Genomic DNA, 19,511 nt, shown 5'->3' with positions numbered 1-19,511 from the left:
GACCAATCATGGTCCACTCATATTTGCCTAATGGTCTGCCAATCCTAATAAATTGCACGGATACTCCTCTGCTGCTACAAAATATGTTCCACCATCTCCAAAGTCAAGTTCCACCTAGTAGTGATGTTTTGCTTAAGACAGTGCTAAGGCAGCCCTGCACAAAGCTTTAAAACTACAGTAGAAGTGGCCTGCGATCCTTCTACACTGGTCAAGTACAACTTTTACATTAGAATTACTTTCTGGGGTAGAAGCCTTTACCACCAAGTGGAGGATGTGAGCTGAATAGTACACACCTACAAAGTCATCCACATGGAAATACTTTAACATATTGGCTGCTCCATCAGTGACTACAAAGCCCATTTCCACCTTGGTGCCTTGTGTTATGCTGCTCATCCAATACCTTAGCATGGAGAAGGAATTATTGGTACCTCTGCTGATATACCGATACCCAAAGCTGGACCACCACTAGCAGTAGTACTAGCCACACCCTCATCAGACACCATGGGCTTCCACCAGTGTGCCATAGGGAGAGAAAGGTTGTGCTAAAGAAATTGTTGTGCTGCTGCTGGCCCCCCTTTCGTCCCTCGAAAACACACAGCTTTGTGGTATGTGTGTAGATGTTTTTTCATCCCTGAGCTGGGGGAATGACTCAATACTTTCCCACAATTTATTTGTACTTAGCAAAGTGTCTATCTACAATACTGACAAAGTGGTCCCACACCTTTGAGTGATGCCTCTGCCTGCCCTTCTAACGCTGAAGTGGTCTTCTTGGAAGTTTTAGATGGGCCAGCATTATGTGTCTCTGCCCTCACAGGAAAAGGAGGAACTGCTAGTACTGACAGTGATTGCACTAGTAGTGGAAGTGGCAATATGAGTAGTGACGCTCTTGTAGTAACTGGCTTCTCTACTGGAGATGATGGTGGCCATGGAGAGATAAGGAATGCAGGTAGAGACTGCTGGACTAAAACTGGATATGAACTTGAGTGTAACTAAGTTCCTCCTGATCCAGAGTAAAGGAGAAAAGGCTATAGCAGGCATGCTGGGAGTCAGAATAATATCCTCAACACCCCTACCAGAGGCTGTGGAAACCTGTTCATTAATTCCTTCTTCTCCCTGACTACTTGAGATCCATCTGCTACTCCTGCAGTGTTTGTCCTGCAGGAGTCCGAAAATCCGCCCGTCAAATATATTGAGGAATCAGGACAGAGGCAGAAATGGCAGTAGTGGAACTAATGGTGGCACTAACAATGGTGCAGGTGGTTTTGGGAGTAGACTCTGTAAAGAGTTGACCTGGACATAGAGGCTGCTTAATAACTTTGGACCCCCTCCCAATCCTACTACTATGCTTGGTGCCAAACAATGGCAATTAAGCACCTACAACTTAATTTTTATACTACTCCTCAGACATGCTGCCCAGTGACTGCTTGATCAATTCAGAAGCTAGTTTATATCTGTTCCTAATTGACTAAATCAACCAAGATATAAATATCTAAAGGACCACTCAATGCAGTAGAATTGCATAACTAACAAGTGCATAACAAAAAGACATTGGTTTAACACCTACTCAAATAAGCATTAGATTTTTTTTCTGACAAATTTATTTTTCTCCCATTTTCCGGCCCCCTGTATATCATGTGACAGACATCAGCCAATCACAGACTAATATACGTATATAGCCTGTGAGCTTGTGCACATGCTCAGTAGGATCTTGTTCCCCAGAAAGTGTAAACATAAAAAGAATTTGATAATGGAAGTAAATTGCAAAGTGTCTTAAAACTGTATGTTCTTTCTTAATCATAGTTTATTTTGACTTAAATGTCCCTTTATGAAACTTTTTAAGGGTATACCAATGGCATAAAAAAACAATGCAACTTTGGCTAAGAAAAATGACAATTTTAAATGCTTTTTTCAAATAGTTGTTTTGTATACACATTGTTTACTATGCAGCAATTCATTTCTGATGCATATTTAAAAAAATATTTGAGTGTCTCTTTAATATCATAGTAATATTTTCAGCAAATGTTTTCCTTAGAAGTATAAATAGCATATAAGTATTCCCCACTAATGATTCCCTAGTTCCTCACCTGCTGAGTGGGGCAGGGAAGTCTGTTGCTGTTGTCCTGCGGGGCACATCCTCTCTGACTGTAGGATACTCCATGCTACCTGCAACTCTGTACTGTCACTGCTCTGGTTGTCTGTATTGTTTTGGTTACAGCACGCACCATAGCAACTTCAAGTACTGCCACAGAAAGAAGTGACAAAAGCAGGGGGAAGGTGAAATAATCTTACTCTATCAATTTACAATAAACATCAATATTAAATTCACTGATTTATAAAAAAAAATGTAACTGTGTATTAACTTGTCAAAAGTTCTCTCTCTCTGTATGTGAACCATAGGGACTGATTGCTCATTGGCTGATAAGAACTCGCACTGCTTTATTGGCTGCATGTTGAAAATAAAGCATTTTTTTCTCAATACAGGAATATATTATCCATTCTTATACATGCTATGATGTGTGTGCTAATAACTGATCAATGAATTGGAAAATATATTCATCTTTCGAAAATGAACCCTTAAAGGAAAAGTGCACTCCCCTTAATGTGTTTTTAATGACTTGTTATACCAGCAGAAGAGTATAAAAAAATATGTTGCATATTTGTATTTAAATGTGTATATGAAATAGCGTGTTTTGTTCTCTGAAACCACAACCTATTACAAATGGGCGGAGCTTGTAGAGAAATCCACCATATTTCACTTTCTATAAATGAAAATGCTAACTTATCTTCTCTCTGTATAACAAAGCCGAAACTGAAGAAAAAAAAATTAAACTAACATTTTATTACTTATCTCTCTCACCCCCACTGGGAGTGTAATGTTTTCTGTTTCTTATGTTTACATAGCTTTTCTATGTAAACATAAGGAAGAAAGGGTCATAGATTTAGGTAAAAGTCAGTTAAGATGTAATTGTCATGAGCACATCTTTACAGAAAGAGTAGTTGATTCATGGAATAGATTTACAATAGATGATGTAAAAACAAATACTGTAAGGGAGTTCAAGATTGCCTGTATACGCATAAGGCAATCCTAAGAAATAAATCTGGTTAAAAGTACAGATAGAAAATATCTTCCCATTTTACGTCTTAAAACTATTTAAAAAAGTTAAATGATAGACCGATTAGTGAACACTGGAATCATCCGATAGGTACCTAAGGGGGTTTCATTTATGGTAACAAATCATTTGTGTTTACCTTAACAACATGGGGATTATGGTAAAAAAAAGTCTGCCTGCGGATAGTTTGTCAATATCCTGGAAGGTAAAAATAATTATGACTACTTATTCATTTAATTGCAGGTGATCTACAGCCCAATACATGCTTTGTGATTATATGCTTACATTCTGTAATAGCTCATACTTTTTGGATTAAAACTTAATTACTGACTGAAGTTTGAAAGGAAAAAGTAAGAGCTTTGGAAGATTATAACTTCTTGCATCCTCTAGGTCACAAATAACAAAAAAAGGTAACACTCTGAATAAGGATAACTTTTATTGAGAAAAGAGCAACGTTTCGGGGCTCCTGCCCCTTTTTCAAGCTTGTATCCTCTAGTCCAGTAATGGCCACCTTTCTAACACATGGGGGCCGCAGGTCAATTTTTTAAAAACCTTAAAGAGACAGTAAACACCAATTTCCTTATAACTGCATGTAATAGACACTACTATAAAGAAGAATATGCACAGATACTGATCTAAACATCCAGTATATAAACATAGAAGCTCCCAGTTAGCACTGTTGATGAGGTTAGGCTGGGACACCTGCTGAAAGGGGCATAGAAAGCAGGAAGAGCAGACACTCCCCCCCCCCCCCCAAAACTATACAGAGTTACATAAACACTCCCAGATGGGCTATATAAATGGATAATTTACGAAACATTTATGCAAAGGAAAATCTAGTGTACAATGTCCCTTTAAAGGGACATGAAACCTAAAAAAAAAAATTGTATGATTCTGATAGAGAATACAATTTTAAACAACTTTTCAATTTACTTCTATTATTTAATTTGCTTGCTTCTCTTGTTATTCTTTGCTGAAAGGTTTATCTATGAAAGCTCAGGCGCAGCAAAGAACCTAGGTTCTAGCTGCGGATAGGTGGATGCATATATATACAAATTATCATTGGCTTACACGTGTTCATTCAGCAACCAGTAGTGCATTGCTGCTCATTTAACAAAGCATGCCAAGAGAACAAAGAAATATATTTAATAGGAGTAAATTAGAAAGTTGCTTAAAATTGCATACTCTATCTGAATCATGAAAGAAAAAAAAAATGGGTTTCCTATCCCTTTAAGGGCTGCATATAAATTATTACTTTAAAACACCCCCAAAAAATATACTACCTAAAAAATTCCAGAGGCATAGGGAATATAGGTAGGGTTGCCACCAGGGCCACCCTTAGCATTTTCGGGCCCTGGGCGAGACAAATTTGTGGGGCCTCCCAGCACAGATTCCTTTTCCCCCACCCCATAACCCCTGTATGTCTCACCCAGTGTATGGCACACCCCAGTTACAACCCAAAGTTTTTTTTCACTTAAAGTAGAACACAGTCGGCTAGATTTGGAGTTTTGTCGGTAACGACCCGAAAAACTAACGCCGGCTTTTTTCTGGCCGCACCATAAAAATAACTCTGGTATTGAGAGACCACATAAAGGCTGCGTTAGGCTCCAAAAAAGGAGCGTAGAGCATTTTTAACGCAGCTTCAACTCTCGATACCAGAGTTGCTTACGGACGCGGCCAGCCTCAAAAACGTGCTCTTGCACGATTCCCCCATAGGAAACAATGGGGCTGTTTGAGCTGAAAAAAAACCTAACACCTGCAAAAAAGCCGCGTTCAGCTCCTAACGCATCCCCATTGTTTGCTATGCGGTAACCCATCCTACGTCTGCACTTAACACTCTAACATGTACCCCGAGTCTAAACACCCCTAACCTTACACTTATTAACCCCTAATCTGCCGTCCCCGCTATCGCTGACCCCTGCATATTATTATTAACCCCTAATCTGCCGCTCCGTAAACCGCCGCTACTTACATTATCCCTATGTACCCCTAATCTGCTGCCCTAACATCGCCGACCCCTATATTATATTTATTAACCCCTAATCTGCCCCCCACAACGTCGCCTCCACCTGCCTACACTTATTAACCCCTAATCTGCCGACCGGACCTGAGCGCTACTATAATAAAGTTATTAACCCCTAATCCGCCTCACTAACCCTATCATAAATAGTATTAACCCCTAATCTGCCCTCCCTAACATCGCCGACACCTAACTTCAAACATTAACCCCTAATCTGCCGACTGGAGCTCACCGCTATTCTAATAAATGTATTAACCCCTAAAGCTAAGTCTAACCCTAACACTAACACCCCCCTAAGTTAAATATAATTTAAATCTAACAAAATTAATTAACTCTTATTAAATAAATTATTCCTATTTAAAGCTAAATACTTACCTGTAAAATAAATCATAATATAGCTACAATATAAATTATAATTATATTATAGCTATTTTAGGATTTATATTTATTTTACAGGTAACTTTGTATTTATTTTAACCAGTTACAATAGCTAAATTAGGATTCTATCAGCCAATCGGAATTAAGGTAGGAATATTCTGATTGGCTGATGGAATCAGCCAATCAGAATCAAGTTCAATCCGATTGGCTGATCCAATCAGCCAATCAGATTGAGCTTGCATTCTATTGGCTGATCGGAACAGCCAATAGAATGCAAGCTCAATCTGATTGGCTGATCGTATCAGCCAATCGGATTGAACTTGATTCTGATTGGCTGATTCCATCAGCCAATCAGAATATTCCTACCTTAATTCTGATTGGCTGATAGAATCCTATCAGCCAATCGGAATTCGAGGGACGCCATCTTGGATGACGTCATTTAAAGGAACCGTCATTCGTCGTTGAGTCGTCGGCCAGGATGGATGTTCCGCGGTGGAGGTCTTCAGGATGCTGCCGCTTCGCTCCGGATGGATGCCGCTTGGATGAAGACTTCAATCGGATGGAAGACCTCTTCTGCCTCGCTTGGATGAAGACTTCAGCCGGATCATGGACCTCTTCAGCCCCCCGCTTGGGCTTGGATCAGGACATCGGAGGAGCTCTTCTGGACGGATCGGTGTGATACCCGGTGAGGTGAAGACAAGGTAGGATGATCTTCAGGGGCTTAGTGTTAGGTTTATTTAAGGGGAGTTTGGGTTAGATTAGGGGTATGTGGGTGGTGAGTTGTAATGTTGGGGGGGCTTGGGTATTGTATGTTTTTTTTTACAGGCAAAAGAGCTGTATTTCTTGGGGCATGCCCCGCAAAGGGCCCTGTTCAGGGCTGGTAAGGTAAAAGAGCTTTGAACTTTAGTAATTTAGAATAGGGTAGGGCATTTTTTTATTTTGGGGGGCTTTGTTATTTTATTAGGGGGCTTAGAGTAGGTGTAATTAGTTTAAAATTGTTGTAATATTTTTCTTATGTTTGTAAATATGTTTTTATTTTTTGTACTTTAGCTAGTTTATTTAATTGTATTTATTTGTAGCAATTGTATTTAATTAATTTATTGATAGTGTAGTGTTAGGTTAATTGTAGGTAATTGTAGGTAGTTTATTTAATTAATTTATTGATAGTCTAGTGTTAGGTTTAATTGTAACTTAGGTTAGGATTTCTTTTACAGGTAAATTTGTAATTATTTTAACTATTTTAGCTATTAAATAGTTCTTAACTATTTAATAGCTATTGTACCTGGTTAAAATAAATACAAAGTTACCTGTAAAATAAATATAAATCCTAAAATAGCTATAATATAATTATAATTTATATTGTAGCTATATTAGGATTTATTTTACAGGTAAGTATTTAGCTTTAAATAGGAATAATTTATTTAATAAGAGTTAATTAATTTCGTTAGATTTAAATTATATTTAACTTAGGGGGGTGTTAGTGTTAGGGTTAGACTTAGCTTTAGGGGTTAATACATTTATTAGAATAGCGGTGAGCTCCGGTCGGCAGATTAGGGGTTAATAATTGAAGTTAGGTGTCGGCGATGTTAGGGAGGGCAGATTAGGGGTTAATACTATTTATTATAGGGTTAGTGAGGCGGATTAGGGGTTAATAACTTTATTATAGTAGCGCTCAGGTCCGGTCGGCAGATTAGGGGTTAATAAGTGTAGGCGACGTTGAGGGGGGCAGATTAGGGGTTAATAAATATAATATAGGGGTCGGCGGTGTTAGGGGCAGCAGATTAGGGGTACCTAAGGATAACGTAGGTGGCGGCGCTTTGCGGTCGGCAGATTAGGGGTTAATAAGTGTAGGTAGGTGGAGGCGACATTGTGGGGGGCAGGTTAGGGGTTAATAAATATAATACAAGGGTCGGCGGTGTTAGGGGCAGCAGATTAGGGGTACATAAGGATAACGTAGGTGGCGGTCGGCAGATTAGGGGTTAAAAAATTTAATCGAGTGGCGGCGATGTGGGGGGACCTCGGTTTAGGGGTACATAGGTAGTTTATGGGTGTTAGTGTACTTTAGAGCACAGTAGTTAAGAGCTTTATAAACTGGCGTTAGCGGCTGGAGTTTTGTCGTTAGATGTCTAACGCTCACTTCAGACACGTCTCTAAATACCGGAGTTAGAAAGATCCCATTGAAAAGATAGGACACGCAATTGACGTAAGGGGATCTGCGGTATGGAAAAGTCGCGGCTGAAAAGTGAGCGTTAGACCCTATTTTGAGTGACTCCAAATACCGGCGGTAGCCTAAAACCAGCGTTAGGAGCCTCTAACGCTGGTTTTCACGGCTAACGCCAAACTCCAAATCTAGGTCAGTGAGATTTATATGCCTATATGTTGTAGGATAGATACTGTAGTGGTAGTTGTACAACTGCTTTTAGAGGTCACTACAAAAGAGAGGTCAGTAGGAGCGATGTGGACAATTGCTCATAATAACAGTTATGGGACACTAGCGCACATCTTAGAGGGAATATTGGTTCTTACCTTCCCCCACTCTGAAATCTTGGCCTTGGTGCTCTTCCTCCACTTCAACTCTAATATCCGTCCCCATAATCTGCTCTGTACAGTCATCGTCCCATAGCTTCAAAATCGAACCAATCAATTTGTCTCTGGTGACTCACATTTTTGCAGATCCCACATGGGATACTTTGTGATTGGCTGTAACGCCTGGTTGAGGAATTGCTGACTCAGGCAATTACACTCCTAGTGGAGGTGTCCTTGGTCAGAAACTTACACACAAACATCTGAGCCAAAGAGCGGACCTGCTACAGGCCATATGCTAGCAGGTGGAGAGGGCACAGCAAATCTTCATATAGGTGTAGTTTTTGTATTTTAGTATGGATTCATATAGATGATTACTTATCTGTTCCTTTTTTCCAGCCAGTTAAAAGTATATTCTATGCTTGCTAAAAGCGATAGAAAGGTCAAAATTAAAATGTGCACGGGAGCATTTCAATTTAAAATAGAAACATTTCTTCAATAATCTTTCATTAGCAAAAAAACTCCTAGTAAAAGTTATTACTGTTATTCAGCAGCATACACAAATATGCTGTGAGAGCCTGTGCACCAGTATTCAAGCTCAGATAGCTGGTGATGTGCCTGTGAAGATTTAATTTGTGTCATACAAGCCGCTGTTGACTCTCTGAGTAGCTATGGCAGGCCGAATGATCAAATGGCGGGCGGACATGATTCGCTGTCCACCCGACATCGCTGAATGCCGTCAGCATAAGCTGTCGGCATTTAAAGGGACAGTCTAGGCCAAAATAAACTTTCATGATTCAGATAGAGCATGTAATTTTAAACAATTTTCCCATTTACTTTTATCACCAATTTTGCCTTGTTCTCTTGGTATTCTTAGTTGAAAGCTTAACCTAGGAGGTTCATATGCTAATTTCTTAGACCTTGAAGCCCACCTCTTTCAGATTGCATTTTAACAGTTTTTCACCACTAGAGGGTGTTAGTTCACGTATTTCATATAGATAACACTGTGCTTGTGCACGTGAAGTTATCTGGGAGCAGGCACTGATTGGCTAGACTGCAAGTCTCAAAAGAACTGAAAAAGGGGCAGTTTGCAGAGGCTTAGATACAAGATAATCACAGAGGTTAAAAGTATATTATTATAACTGTGTTGGTTATGCAAAACTGGGAAATGGGTAATAAAGGGATTATCTATCTTTTAAAACAATAACAATTCTGGTGTAGACTGTCCCTTTAACATTGCACAAGCAGTTCTGGTGAACTATTTGTGCAATTCCGCCCCCTGCAGATTTGCGGCCAATTGACCCGATCGTATTCGATCAGGCTGATTGTTGTCCACCACCTCAGAAGCGGCGGACAAGTTAAGGAGCAGTGGTCTTAAAGGCTCGCACAGAAATAGGGGTATTCAGGGCCATTCGGCCCTTGATAATTCGGCCCCATGGTGTTTGAATACTAGTGCATGGGCCCGCAAAGCATATTTACTGAAGCTACTGAAAAAAACAAATAACTGTTACTAGAAGAATTTTGCTAATTTACATATTTTATAAAAATGATTCTATTTAAAAATAAAATCGGCCCATGCACATTTCAGTTTTTTACCTTTTCTTTCCCTTTAAGTCAAAGTTTGTTTAAATTTCTCATTTACATGTCCAAAATTATGAAATTGATAGGTTTTTTGTTTTGTTTTTAAAGAACATCAATTCATTGTTGTGAAAATGTATTATGATTAGGTTTTCTGGATATGTGGGTAAGCTGACAGAGAAAGTAGCAAGAGGGGCACTTTTCACCTTCTCCATCAGCCCAGTAAGCTCAGAAGACATGCAACCTAAAGAAATGGAGGGGGGGGGGGTCTTGTCCCGTGTAGAACCACCACTACTCAAAGTTGGCAAAAAATGCCTGACACTTTTAATCTACAAGCAATAATTATGAGATAAAAGTAGTTATATGTGCAAATACTAACATACTGCAGTTTTATATTGCATATACAATATACTTTGAAACAATCACTGCCCTTCACATGCAACAACATAATTATAATCATGCAAGTAAAGAGACTTTTTAAGTGTCCATTTACTAGTTACTCGCTAGGTTAGTTAATGCAGAGGAAGCTAGCTATTAGTAGCTAACATTCATTAGCGCTGAGTTTATGATTAGACATCACAAGCTGATCTAAGCAGACGCATCCAGTCTGTTAGTTACTAAGACCTAAAATAATCACTGCATTTGCAAACCAACCAGAACTGACAAGAGGAGGCAGCATACTGGCACAAGGTCTCTTCCTCCAGCCTCTCCATGTAGGCACATCCCCAGGCAAGTTTTTTTTTTTTTTACCAAGAACGGTCCACTGGGCCTTACAGCCAATTACATGTGGGATCTGCAAAAATGTTGGCAGCTCCAAATAAAGCGATAGTGTAAAGGAGCACTGCCTACTGCACTGAGTTAGGGAAGAACGATCTTAAAGGGACAGTCAAGTCCAAAATAAACTTTCATGATTCAAATAGGGCATGTCATTTTAAACAGCTTTCCAATTTACTTTTATCACCAATTTTGCGTTGTTCTCTTGGTATTCTTAGTTGAAAGCTAAACCTAGGTAGGCTCATATGCTAATTTCATAGCCCTTGAAGTTCGCCTCTTATCTAAATGCATTTTGACAGTTTTTCACCACTAGAGGGTGTTAGTTCATGTGTGTCATATAGATAAAATTGAGTCAGCACTGATTGGCTAAAATGCAAGTATGTCAAAAGAACTGAAATAAGGGGGCAGTTTGCAGAGGCTTAGATATAAGGTTATAACAGAGGTAAAACGTGTATTGTTATAACTGTGTTAGTTATGCAAAACTGGGGAATGGGTAATGAAGGGATTATCTATCTTTTTTTAAACAACAACATTTTTTGTGTCGACGGTCCCTTTGAACAGCACACTTGCCTTATCTTCTCTGTAAAAGCCTGTGCTGTATTGCTCACCGTACTGTACGCAGGCTTTTAGAGATAGGATAGGGCAGATGTGCAATTGCAAGCCAAGGAGTAATAGCCAGTGCTAGGCCTGACGCCTTGCCGGTCACTCACTGCGTGCCTGGGTTCAGCTCACCTGCAGCACCCTTAGCACGACCCTGCAGCATCCAGCATCTTTGTGCAGGGACCCCCCAAAGTGTAGGGCCTGGGGCTAGTGCCCCACTCACCCCACCCAAAGGGCGGGCATGGTTGCCACCTTGGCCATGTTAACCTGGAGTCTGGACAGTTATAAATTACACATGCTTCAGGGTGTGCAGGAAGGGATATGATTAGTGTTATCCAGAATCATAATACATGTTCCTCCCTGCACACCCTGCAGCATGTGTAACTCAGAATGGTCCATGTTAACATGGCCAAGGTGGGAACCCTAGATATAGGTCAAGTTACAGAGTAACCTCTATTTGATGTTCTCCTTTCCAGGTGGCTCTTTTGAGTTTGACCACTCCAAAGCACACATTTTTATTTCTCCTTTTTCCAGTGGTCACAAAAAGAGGGAGACCTGATCTCCTTGGGCCTCCAGTTGGCCATCCCTACTCTAGTTTGTCTGAATGCTGATAGAATTTAGCATATTACAGTAGCATATTACAGTTCAAGATATTGGAATTATCTTCTTTTCGCACTGCTTGATATATTGCTACAAACTAATCAACTGTATCTATATATATATATATATATATATATATATATATATATATATATATATATATATATATATATATATATATATATATATATATATATATCTTATTCAAGGTCTTTTACCTCAAAATAAATAGTCGGTAGTACTTGTGTATGCATTGTTCACATTTTAAGAAATATTTATTAAAATTGCATTTTTAACCCCCTTAAGAAAAATGTTTTTTCCTAGTTTCTGTCTTTAAATGACAAAGGCTAATTTTGCATTTTTGCTCAATATTGGTTTCACCAAAAATTATATACTTTCTTGTTAAGTGCACCCATACATATTATACACTGATTTTTAACAGACTAACAAGGCTTTCTTTTGATATCCTATATGGGTAAATAAAATAAATAGGGATTTAATAATGAAAAATATGTAAAAATTAACAAACAAAACTATTTTAAAGTTTTCTGTATAACCATTTCTACAAAATCAGTGTAACTAGAATATCTCTAAATGGATTATTTATGTTGTCCTGATTTTATGAATATTTCTAGGATTCCAAGTATTTTATAGCAAATATAGGCCAAATACTACAAGGATGGAATTTTGGTTTAATGGTAAAATTTGCTATGCTTGAACAGTAAACTTAATGATGGTCACCCAATCCAAATCACCCAATTCCGTATGGCATCTTTCGTTAAGGGGTTTAACCTTTAAAATGTTCAGAAATAAAACATGACCATCTGAATATTTGTTCATGGTAACAGCAATTAAGTGAGTCAGTGTTTTAAAAATATTATTTAAAAATAAAGGGTAAATGATAGAAAAGGGTAATTGCATGTCATAAATTGAGTTTGTTAGGAACCTTATATAAACACATACATATGAAAGAGCAGCATTCAAATATGTTGATATGAAGACTAGGGTAGTCCACCCCACACAAAAAAAACATAGAGGGTAATGAATCTCCTTAAAAATCTTCAATACAATAAGCAGTGTCACTTCAGTTGGAAAAAGACAAAGGGGCCTATTTATTAATGTGCGAGCAGACATGATCCGATATTGCGGATCATGCTCGCCGCACATCGATAAATAACGACAGCATGCGCTGTCGGTATTTATCATTGCACCAGCAGTTCTTGTGAACTGCTGGCGCAATGCCGCCCCCTGCAGATTCGTGGCCAATCGGCCGCCAGCAGGGGGTGTCAATCAACCCGATCGTATTGGATCGGGTTGATTTTCGGCGATGTCTGTACGCCGCCTCAGAGCAGACAGACAGGTTATGGAGCAGCAGTCTTTAGACCACTGCTTCATAACTTGTGTTTCTGGCGAGCCTGGAGACTCGCCAGAAACACGGGGCTTCAAGCTCCATACGGAGCTTGATAAATATGCCCCAAAATGTTAGTTATAGTCTTATATTTCCCCAAACTCTCATTCATATATTATTTGTGCTCCTCATTGTATGAACTTAAAAATTATATGCCCTTCTGTAACAGAGACGTTTACAATAATTTAAACTCTCTGTCTCTGTACTTCTGCTGAATAACTTCACTACAACAAAATGAAAACAGACAGGAGCACAGAAGCCTTCTACGTATAGTAAATCAGCACACCATATTTAATAAACAATAAGAAACACACTCAAAACCCTCAAATGAACATGTGAAATGACAAAACACTGAATATATACATTCAATGACTACCTTCTGTTAGTGGTCCCCGGCCACACCCACAGTTTGACAACAACGTAATTGATATTTGGCATTCCCTAAATTCCTTGGAAATGGTACCTGGAGAATCCTGTTGTCAGTTGTTTGTTGATGCTGTTAGTGATCCCTTCAAATTCCAATTCACAACCCTTGTGAAGACTCCCAAAACTGATCATCTCGGCCCCTAAATGAAGACCACTGCCCAGCTGGTCCCAACAACCTACCTGTTTCTGAAAAGACCTAGGGCCTGATGATCAACAGCTCAACGGCATGGAAAGAAATCAGGCAAAAGCTATTTTCAGCATTAAATTATAATGTAGGCGTCTCTCCTTCACATTTAGAAGCACATATACCAAGATAAACAGCTCTCAAGCCAAAGTTTGAATTTCAAAATGATCTCAGAGACCTCACAGTACTGACGAGATGTTTACCACCATTTTCCCACTTTTTTGCCCTTACCACCATTTTTTTTCTTTCTATTTGTCTCTCATAGGTTCAGTAGCTTGGATGCCTATTTGAGGGACTCAGTGACTTCTACCATTCTCCTCCCCTTCCATTTTTTTTCTTGGGAGAAGTTTTAATAATTCACAGTTAATTGTTTTCTAATATTACTTTGGAAATGGTTTATTTTCTTAAACATTTTCAGGCAGTTAGTTCAGTTATATATTTGTTTATTATATTTCTGAACACAGTTAACTGAAGCCTTTGCTGATAGGAGGATTGGGCTTTGTTAAACCCCCTCCACACACATATATTATAGCTTTTGGATTGCCCCACTTAGTACATTGTGGATTTTTGAGGCAGTGAGTACTACCACTATCCTTTTGTCCATGGTTTTTCACTTAAAATCCTCTTTAGAGGTCCATTTTTCCATTGTTTTTTTGTTTGTTTTTAAACTCACTCCTTAGTTCCTAGACCTACCCCTGCGCCTGTGGGCATGGAGTTCTTTTTGGTAAGGGTCATTTATTTATTATTATTCATTTTAATTTTACACATTTCCATTGATCCAGTAACTACAAGTAATTGCTCTAAATATGGCAAATGAGAGCAATCCAGGGGTATAACTAGACTTCACTAGGCCCCAGAACAAATGCTGCAATGGGCTCCCCATATCAACAGCGCTGTTTCTGGCTGTTTGAAATCAGCAGAAGCTGAGTCAGCAGTTATATAGAAGCAAGAGTAGCTGCTTCTCTGTGAATGTGAGTTGTCCATCCCTCTTGGTTAGTTTGCGCCAGAAGTTATGCCCTTGTACAGCCTTTCCGTACAAATACAGAGGTACCTCTCGTTACGCCCCTGGAGCAGTCTACTCTTCAAATGGAACATTATGCCCTTGAATTGTGTTCTTTTATATAAATTATTACTTGAATTGTGTTCCCAAGATGTGGAACTCCACGCAAGAGTCACTAGAGAGGGAGGGATAAACTAAAAACAGCCATTTTTCGCTGAAGAAAATTAATCCACAACCAAAAATAAAATATAAGTTTATTCTCATAAATGAAAGGAAAAAACTTAAAACATAAGCAGAAGAATCAAACTGAAACAGCTGCCTGAAGAACTTTTCTACCAAAAACTGCTTTCAAAGAAGCAAATACATTAAAACGGTAGAATTTAGTAAATGTATGCAAAGAAGACCAAGTTGCTGCTTTGCAAATCTGATCAACTGAAGCTTCATTCCTAAAAGCCCACAAAGTGGAGACTGATCTAGTAGAATGAGCTGTAATTCTCTGAGGCGGGGCTTGACCCAACTCCAAATAAGCTTGATGAATCAAAAGCTTTAACCACAATGCCAAGGAAACGGCAGAAGCCTTCTGACCTTTCCTAGGACCAGAAAAGAAAACAAATAGACTAGAAGTCTTCCTGAAATCTTTAGTAGCTTCAACATAATATTTCAGAGTTCTCACCACATCCAAAGAATGTAAAGATCTCTCCAAATAATTCTTAGGATTAGGACACAAGGAAGGGACAACAATTTCTCTATTAATGTTGTTAGAATTCACAACCTTAGGTAAGAATTTAAATGAAGTCCGCAAAACTGCCTTATTCTGATGAAAAATCAGAAAAGGAGATTCACAACAGAGAGCAGATAATTCAGAAACTCTTCTAGCAGAAGAGATGGCCAAAAGAAAGAACACTTTCCAAGAAAGTAGTTTAATGTCCAAAGAATGCATAGGGGCATATTTATCAAGCTCCGAATGGAGCTTGATGTCCCCTGTTTCTGGCGAGCCTGCAGGCTCGCCAGAAACAGCAGTTATGAAGCAGCGGTCACAAAGACCGCTGCGCCATAACCTGTCCGCCTGCTCTGAGCAGGCAGACAGACATCGCCGGAAATCAACCCGATCGAGTACGATCGGGTTGATTGACACCCCCCTGCTGATGGCCGATTGGCCGCGAGTCTGCAGGGGGTGGCGTTGCACCAGCAGCTCTTGTGAGCTGCTGGTGAAATGCTGAATACGGTGAGTGTATTGCTCGCCGTATTCAGTGAGGTCTGTCGGACCTGATCCGCACTGTCGGATCAGATCCCACAGATCTTGATAACTTGGGGCCATAGACTCAAATAGAGGAGCATGTAAAGCCTTCAAAACCAAATTAAGACTCCAAGGAGGAGAGATTGATTTAATGACAGGCTTGATACAAACCAAAGCCTGAACAAAACAGTGAATATCAGGAAGCTTAGCAATCTTTCTGTGAAATAAAACAGAAAGAGCAGAGATTTGTCCCTTCAAGGAACTTGCAGACAAACCCTTATCCAAACCATCCTGAAGAAACTGTAAAATTCTAGGAATTCTAAAAGAATGCCAAGAGAATTTATGAGAGGAACACCATGAAAACATAATTTATGTAAGAACTTACCTGATAAATTCATTTCTTTCATATTAGCAAGAGTCCATGAGCTAGTGACGTATGGGATATACATTCCTACCAGGAGGGGCAAAGTTTCCCAAACCTCAAAATGCCTATAAATACACCCCTCACCACACCCACAATTCAGTTTAACGAATAGCCAAGAAGTGGGGTGATAAAAAAGTGCGAAAGCATATAAAATAAGGAATTGGAATAATTGTGCTTTATACAAAAATCATAACCACCCCAAAAAAAGGGCGGGCCTCATGGACTCTTGCTAATATGAAAGAAATGAATTTATCAGGTAAGTTCTTACATAAATTATGTTTTCTTTCATGTAATTAGCAAGAGTCCATGAGCTAGTGACGTATGGGATAATGATTACCCAAGATGTGGATCTTTCCACGCAAGAGTCACTAGAGAGGGAGGGATAAAATAAAGACAGCCAATTCCTGCTGAAAATAATCCACACCCAAAATAAAGTTTAATGAAAAACATAAGCAGAAGATTCAAACTGAGACCGCTGCCTGAAGTACTTTTCTACCAAAAACTGCTTCAGAAGAAGAAAATACATCAAAATGGTAGAATTTAGTAAAAGTATGCAAAGAGGACCAAGTTGCTGCTTCGCAAATCTGATCAATCGAAGCTTCATTCCTAAACGCCCAGGAAGTAGAAACTGACCTAGTAGAATGAGCTGTAATCCTTTGAGGCGGAGTTTTACCCGACTCAACATAGGCAAGATGAATTAAAGATTTCAACCAAGATGCCAAAGAAATGGCAGAAGCTTTCTGGCCTTTTCTAGAACCGGAAAAGATAACAAATAAACTAGAAGTCTTTCGGAAAGACTTAGTAGCTTCAACATAATATTTCAAAGCTCTAACAACATCCAAAGAATGCAATGATTTCTCCTTAGAATTCTTAGGATTAGGACATAATGAAGGAACCACAATTTCTCTACTAATGTTGTTAGAATTCACAACTTTAGGTAAAAATTCAAAAGAAGTTCGCAACACTGCCTTATCCTGATGAAAAATCAGAAAAGGAGACTCACAAGAAAGAGCAGATAATTCAGAAACTCTTCTGGCAGAAGAGATTGCCAAAAGGAACAAAACTTTCCAAGAAAGTAATTTAATGTCCAATGAATGCATAGGTTCAAACGGAGGAGCTTGAAGAGCCCCCAGAACCAAATTCAAACTCCAAGGAGGAGAAATTGACTTAATGACAGGTTTTATACGAACCAAAGCTTGTACAAAACAATGAATATCAGGAAGATTAGCAATCTTTCTGTGAAAAAGAACAGAAAGAGCAGAGATTTGTCCTTTCAAAGAACTTGCGGATAAACCTTTATCTAAACCATCCTGAAGAAACTGTAAAATTCTCGGAATTCTAAAAGAATGCCAAGAAAAATGATGAGAAAGACACCAAGAAATATAAGTCTTCCAGACTCTATAATATATCTCTCTGGATACAGATTTACGAGCCTGTAACATAGTATTAATCACAGAGTCAGAGAAACCTCTTTGACCAAGAATCAAGCGTTCAATCTCCATACCTTTAAATTTAAGGATTTGAGATCCTGATGGAAAAAAGGACCTTGCGACAGAAGGTCTGGTCGTAGCGGAAGAGTCCACGGATGGCAAGAGGCCATCCGGACAAGATCCGCATACCAAAACCTGTGAGGCCATGCCGGAGCTACCAGCAGAACAAACGAGCATTCCTTCAGAATCTTGGAGATTACTCTTGGAAGAAGAACTAGAGGCGGAAAGATATAAGCAGGATGATACTTCCAAGGAAGTGATAATGCATCCACTGCTTCCGCCTGAGGATCCCGGGATCTGGACAGATACCTGGGAAGTTTCTTGTTTAGATGAGACGCCATCAGATCTATTTCTGGAAGCTCCCACATTTGAACAATCTGAAGAAATACCTCTGGGTGAAGAGACCATTCGCCCGGATGCAACGTTTGGCGACTGAGATAATCCGCTTCCCAATTGTCTATACCTGGGATATGAACCGCAGATATTAGACAGGAGCTGGATTCCGCCCAAACCAGAATTCGAGATACTTCTTTCATAGCCAGAGGACTGTGAGTCCCTCCTTGATGATTGATGTATGCCACAGTAGTGACATTGTCTGTCTGAAAACAAATGAACGATTCTCTCTTCAGAAGAGGCCAAAACTGAAGAGCTCTGAAAATTGCACGGAGTTCCAAAATATTGATCGGTAATCTCACCTCCTGAGATTCCCAAACTCCTTGTGCTGTCAGAGATCCCCACACAGCTCCCCAACCTGTGAGACTTGCATCTGTTGAAATTACAGTCCAGGTCGGAAGCACAAAAGAAGCCCCCTGAATCAAACGATGGTGATCTGTCCACTACGTTAGAGAGTGTCGTACAATCGGTTTTAAAGATATTAATTGAGATATCTTTGTGTAATCCTTGCACCATTGATTCAGCATACAGAGCTGAAGAGGTCGCATGTGAAAACGAGCAAAGGGGATCGCGTCCGATGCAGCAGTCATAAGACCTAGAATTTCCATGCATAAGGCTACCGAAGGGAATGATTGTGACTGAAGGTTTCGACAAGCCGAAATCAATTTTAGACGTCTCTTGTCTGTTAAAGACAGAGTCATGGACACTGAATCTATCTGGAAACCCAGAAAGGTTACCCTTGTCTGAGGAATCAATGAACTTTTTGGTGAATTGATCCTCCAACCATGATCTTGAAGAAACAACACAAGTCGATTCGTATGAGATTCTGCTAAATGTAAAGACTGAGCAAGTACCAAGATATCGTCCAAATAAGGAAATACCACAATACCCTGTTCTCTGATTACAGACAGAAGGGCACCGAGAACCTTTGTAAAAATTCTTGGAGCTGTAGCTAGGCCAAACGGCAGAACCACAAACTGGTAATGCTTGTCCAGAAAAGAGAATCTCAGGAACTGATAATGATCTGGATGAATCGGAATATGCAGATATGCATCCTGTAAATCTATTGTGGACATATAATGCCCTTGCTGAACAAAAGGCAAGATAGTCCTTACAGTTACCATTTTGAATGTTGGTATCCTTACATAACGATTCAATATTTTTAGATACAGAACTGGTCTGAAGGAATTCTCCTTCTTTGGTACAATGAAGAGATTTGAATAAAACCCCATCCCCTGTTCCAGAACTGGAACTGGCATAATTACTCCAGTCAACTCTAGATCTGAAACACAATTCAGAAATGCTTGAGCTTTCACTGGATTTACTGGGACACGGGAAAGAAAAAATCTCTTTGCAGGAGGTCTCA

General features: G+C 39.4%; 1 protein-coding gene across 1 annotated transcript in view; it reads right to left on the bottom strand.

The window, feature by feature from the left end:
* Positions 1–2,167, bottom strand: part of TEKTIP1 (tektin bundle interacting protein 1) — a 53,503-nt gene extending 51,336 nt beyond the window's left edge. The window contains exon 1 of the mRNA XM_053700109.1: positions 2,085–2,167. Coding sequence (XP_053556084.1) covers positions 2,085–2,158 — 74 coding nt within the window. The 5' untranslated portion in view covers positions 2,159–2,167. The remainder of the gene's footprint in view (positions 1–2,084) is intronic.
* Between the last annotated feature and the right edge of the window lie 17,344 nt (positions 2,168–19,511).

This window comes from Bombina bombina, chromosome 2, assembly GCF_027579735.1.
Source record: "Bombina bombina isolate aBomBom1 chromosome 2, aBomBom1.pri, whole genome shotgun sequence".
NCBI classification, from domain to species: domain Eukaryota; kingdom Metazoa; phylum Chordata; class Amphibia; order Anura; family Bombinatoridae; genus Bombina; species Bombina bombina.
This window is presented reverse-complemented; position numbering and strand designations above follow the sequence as displayed.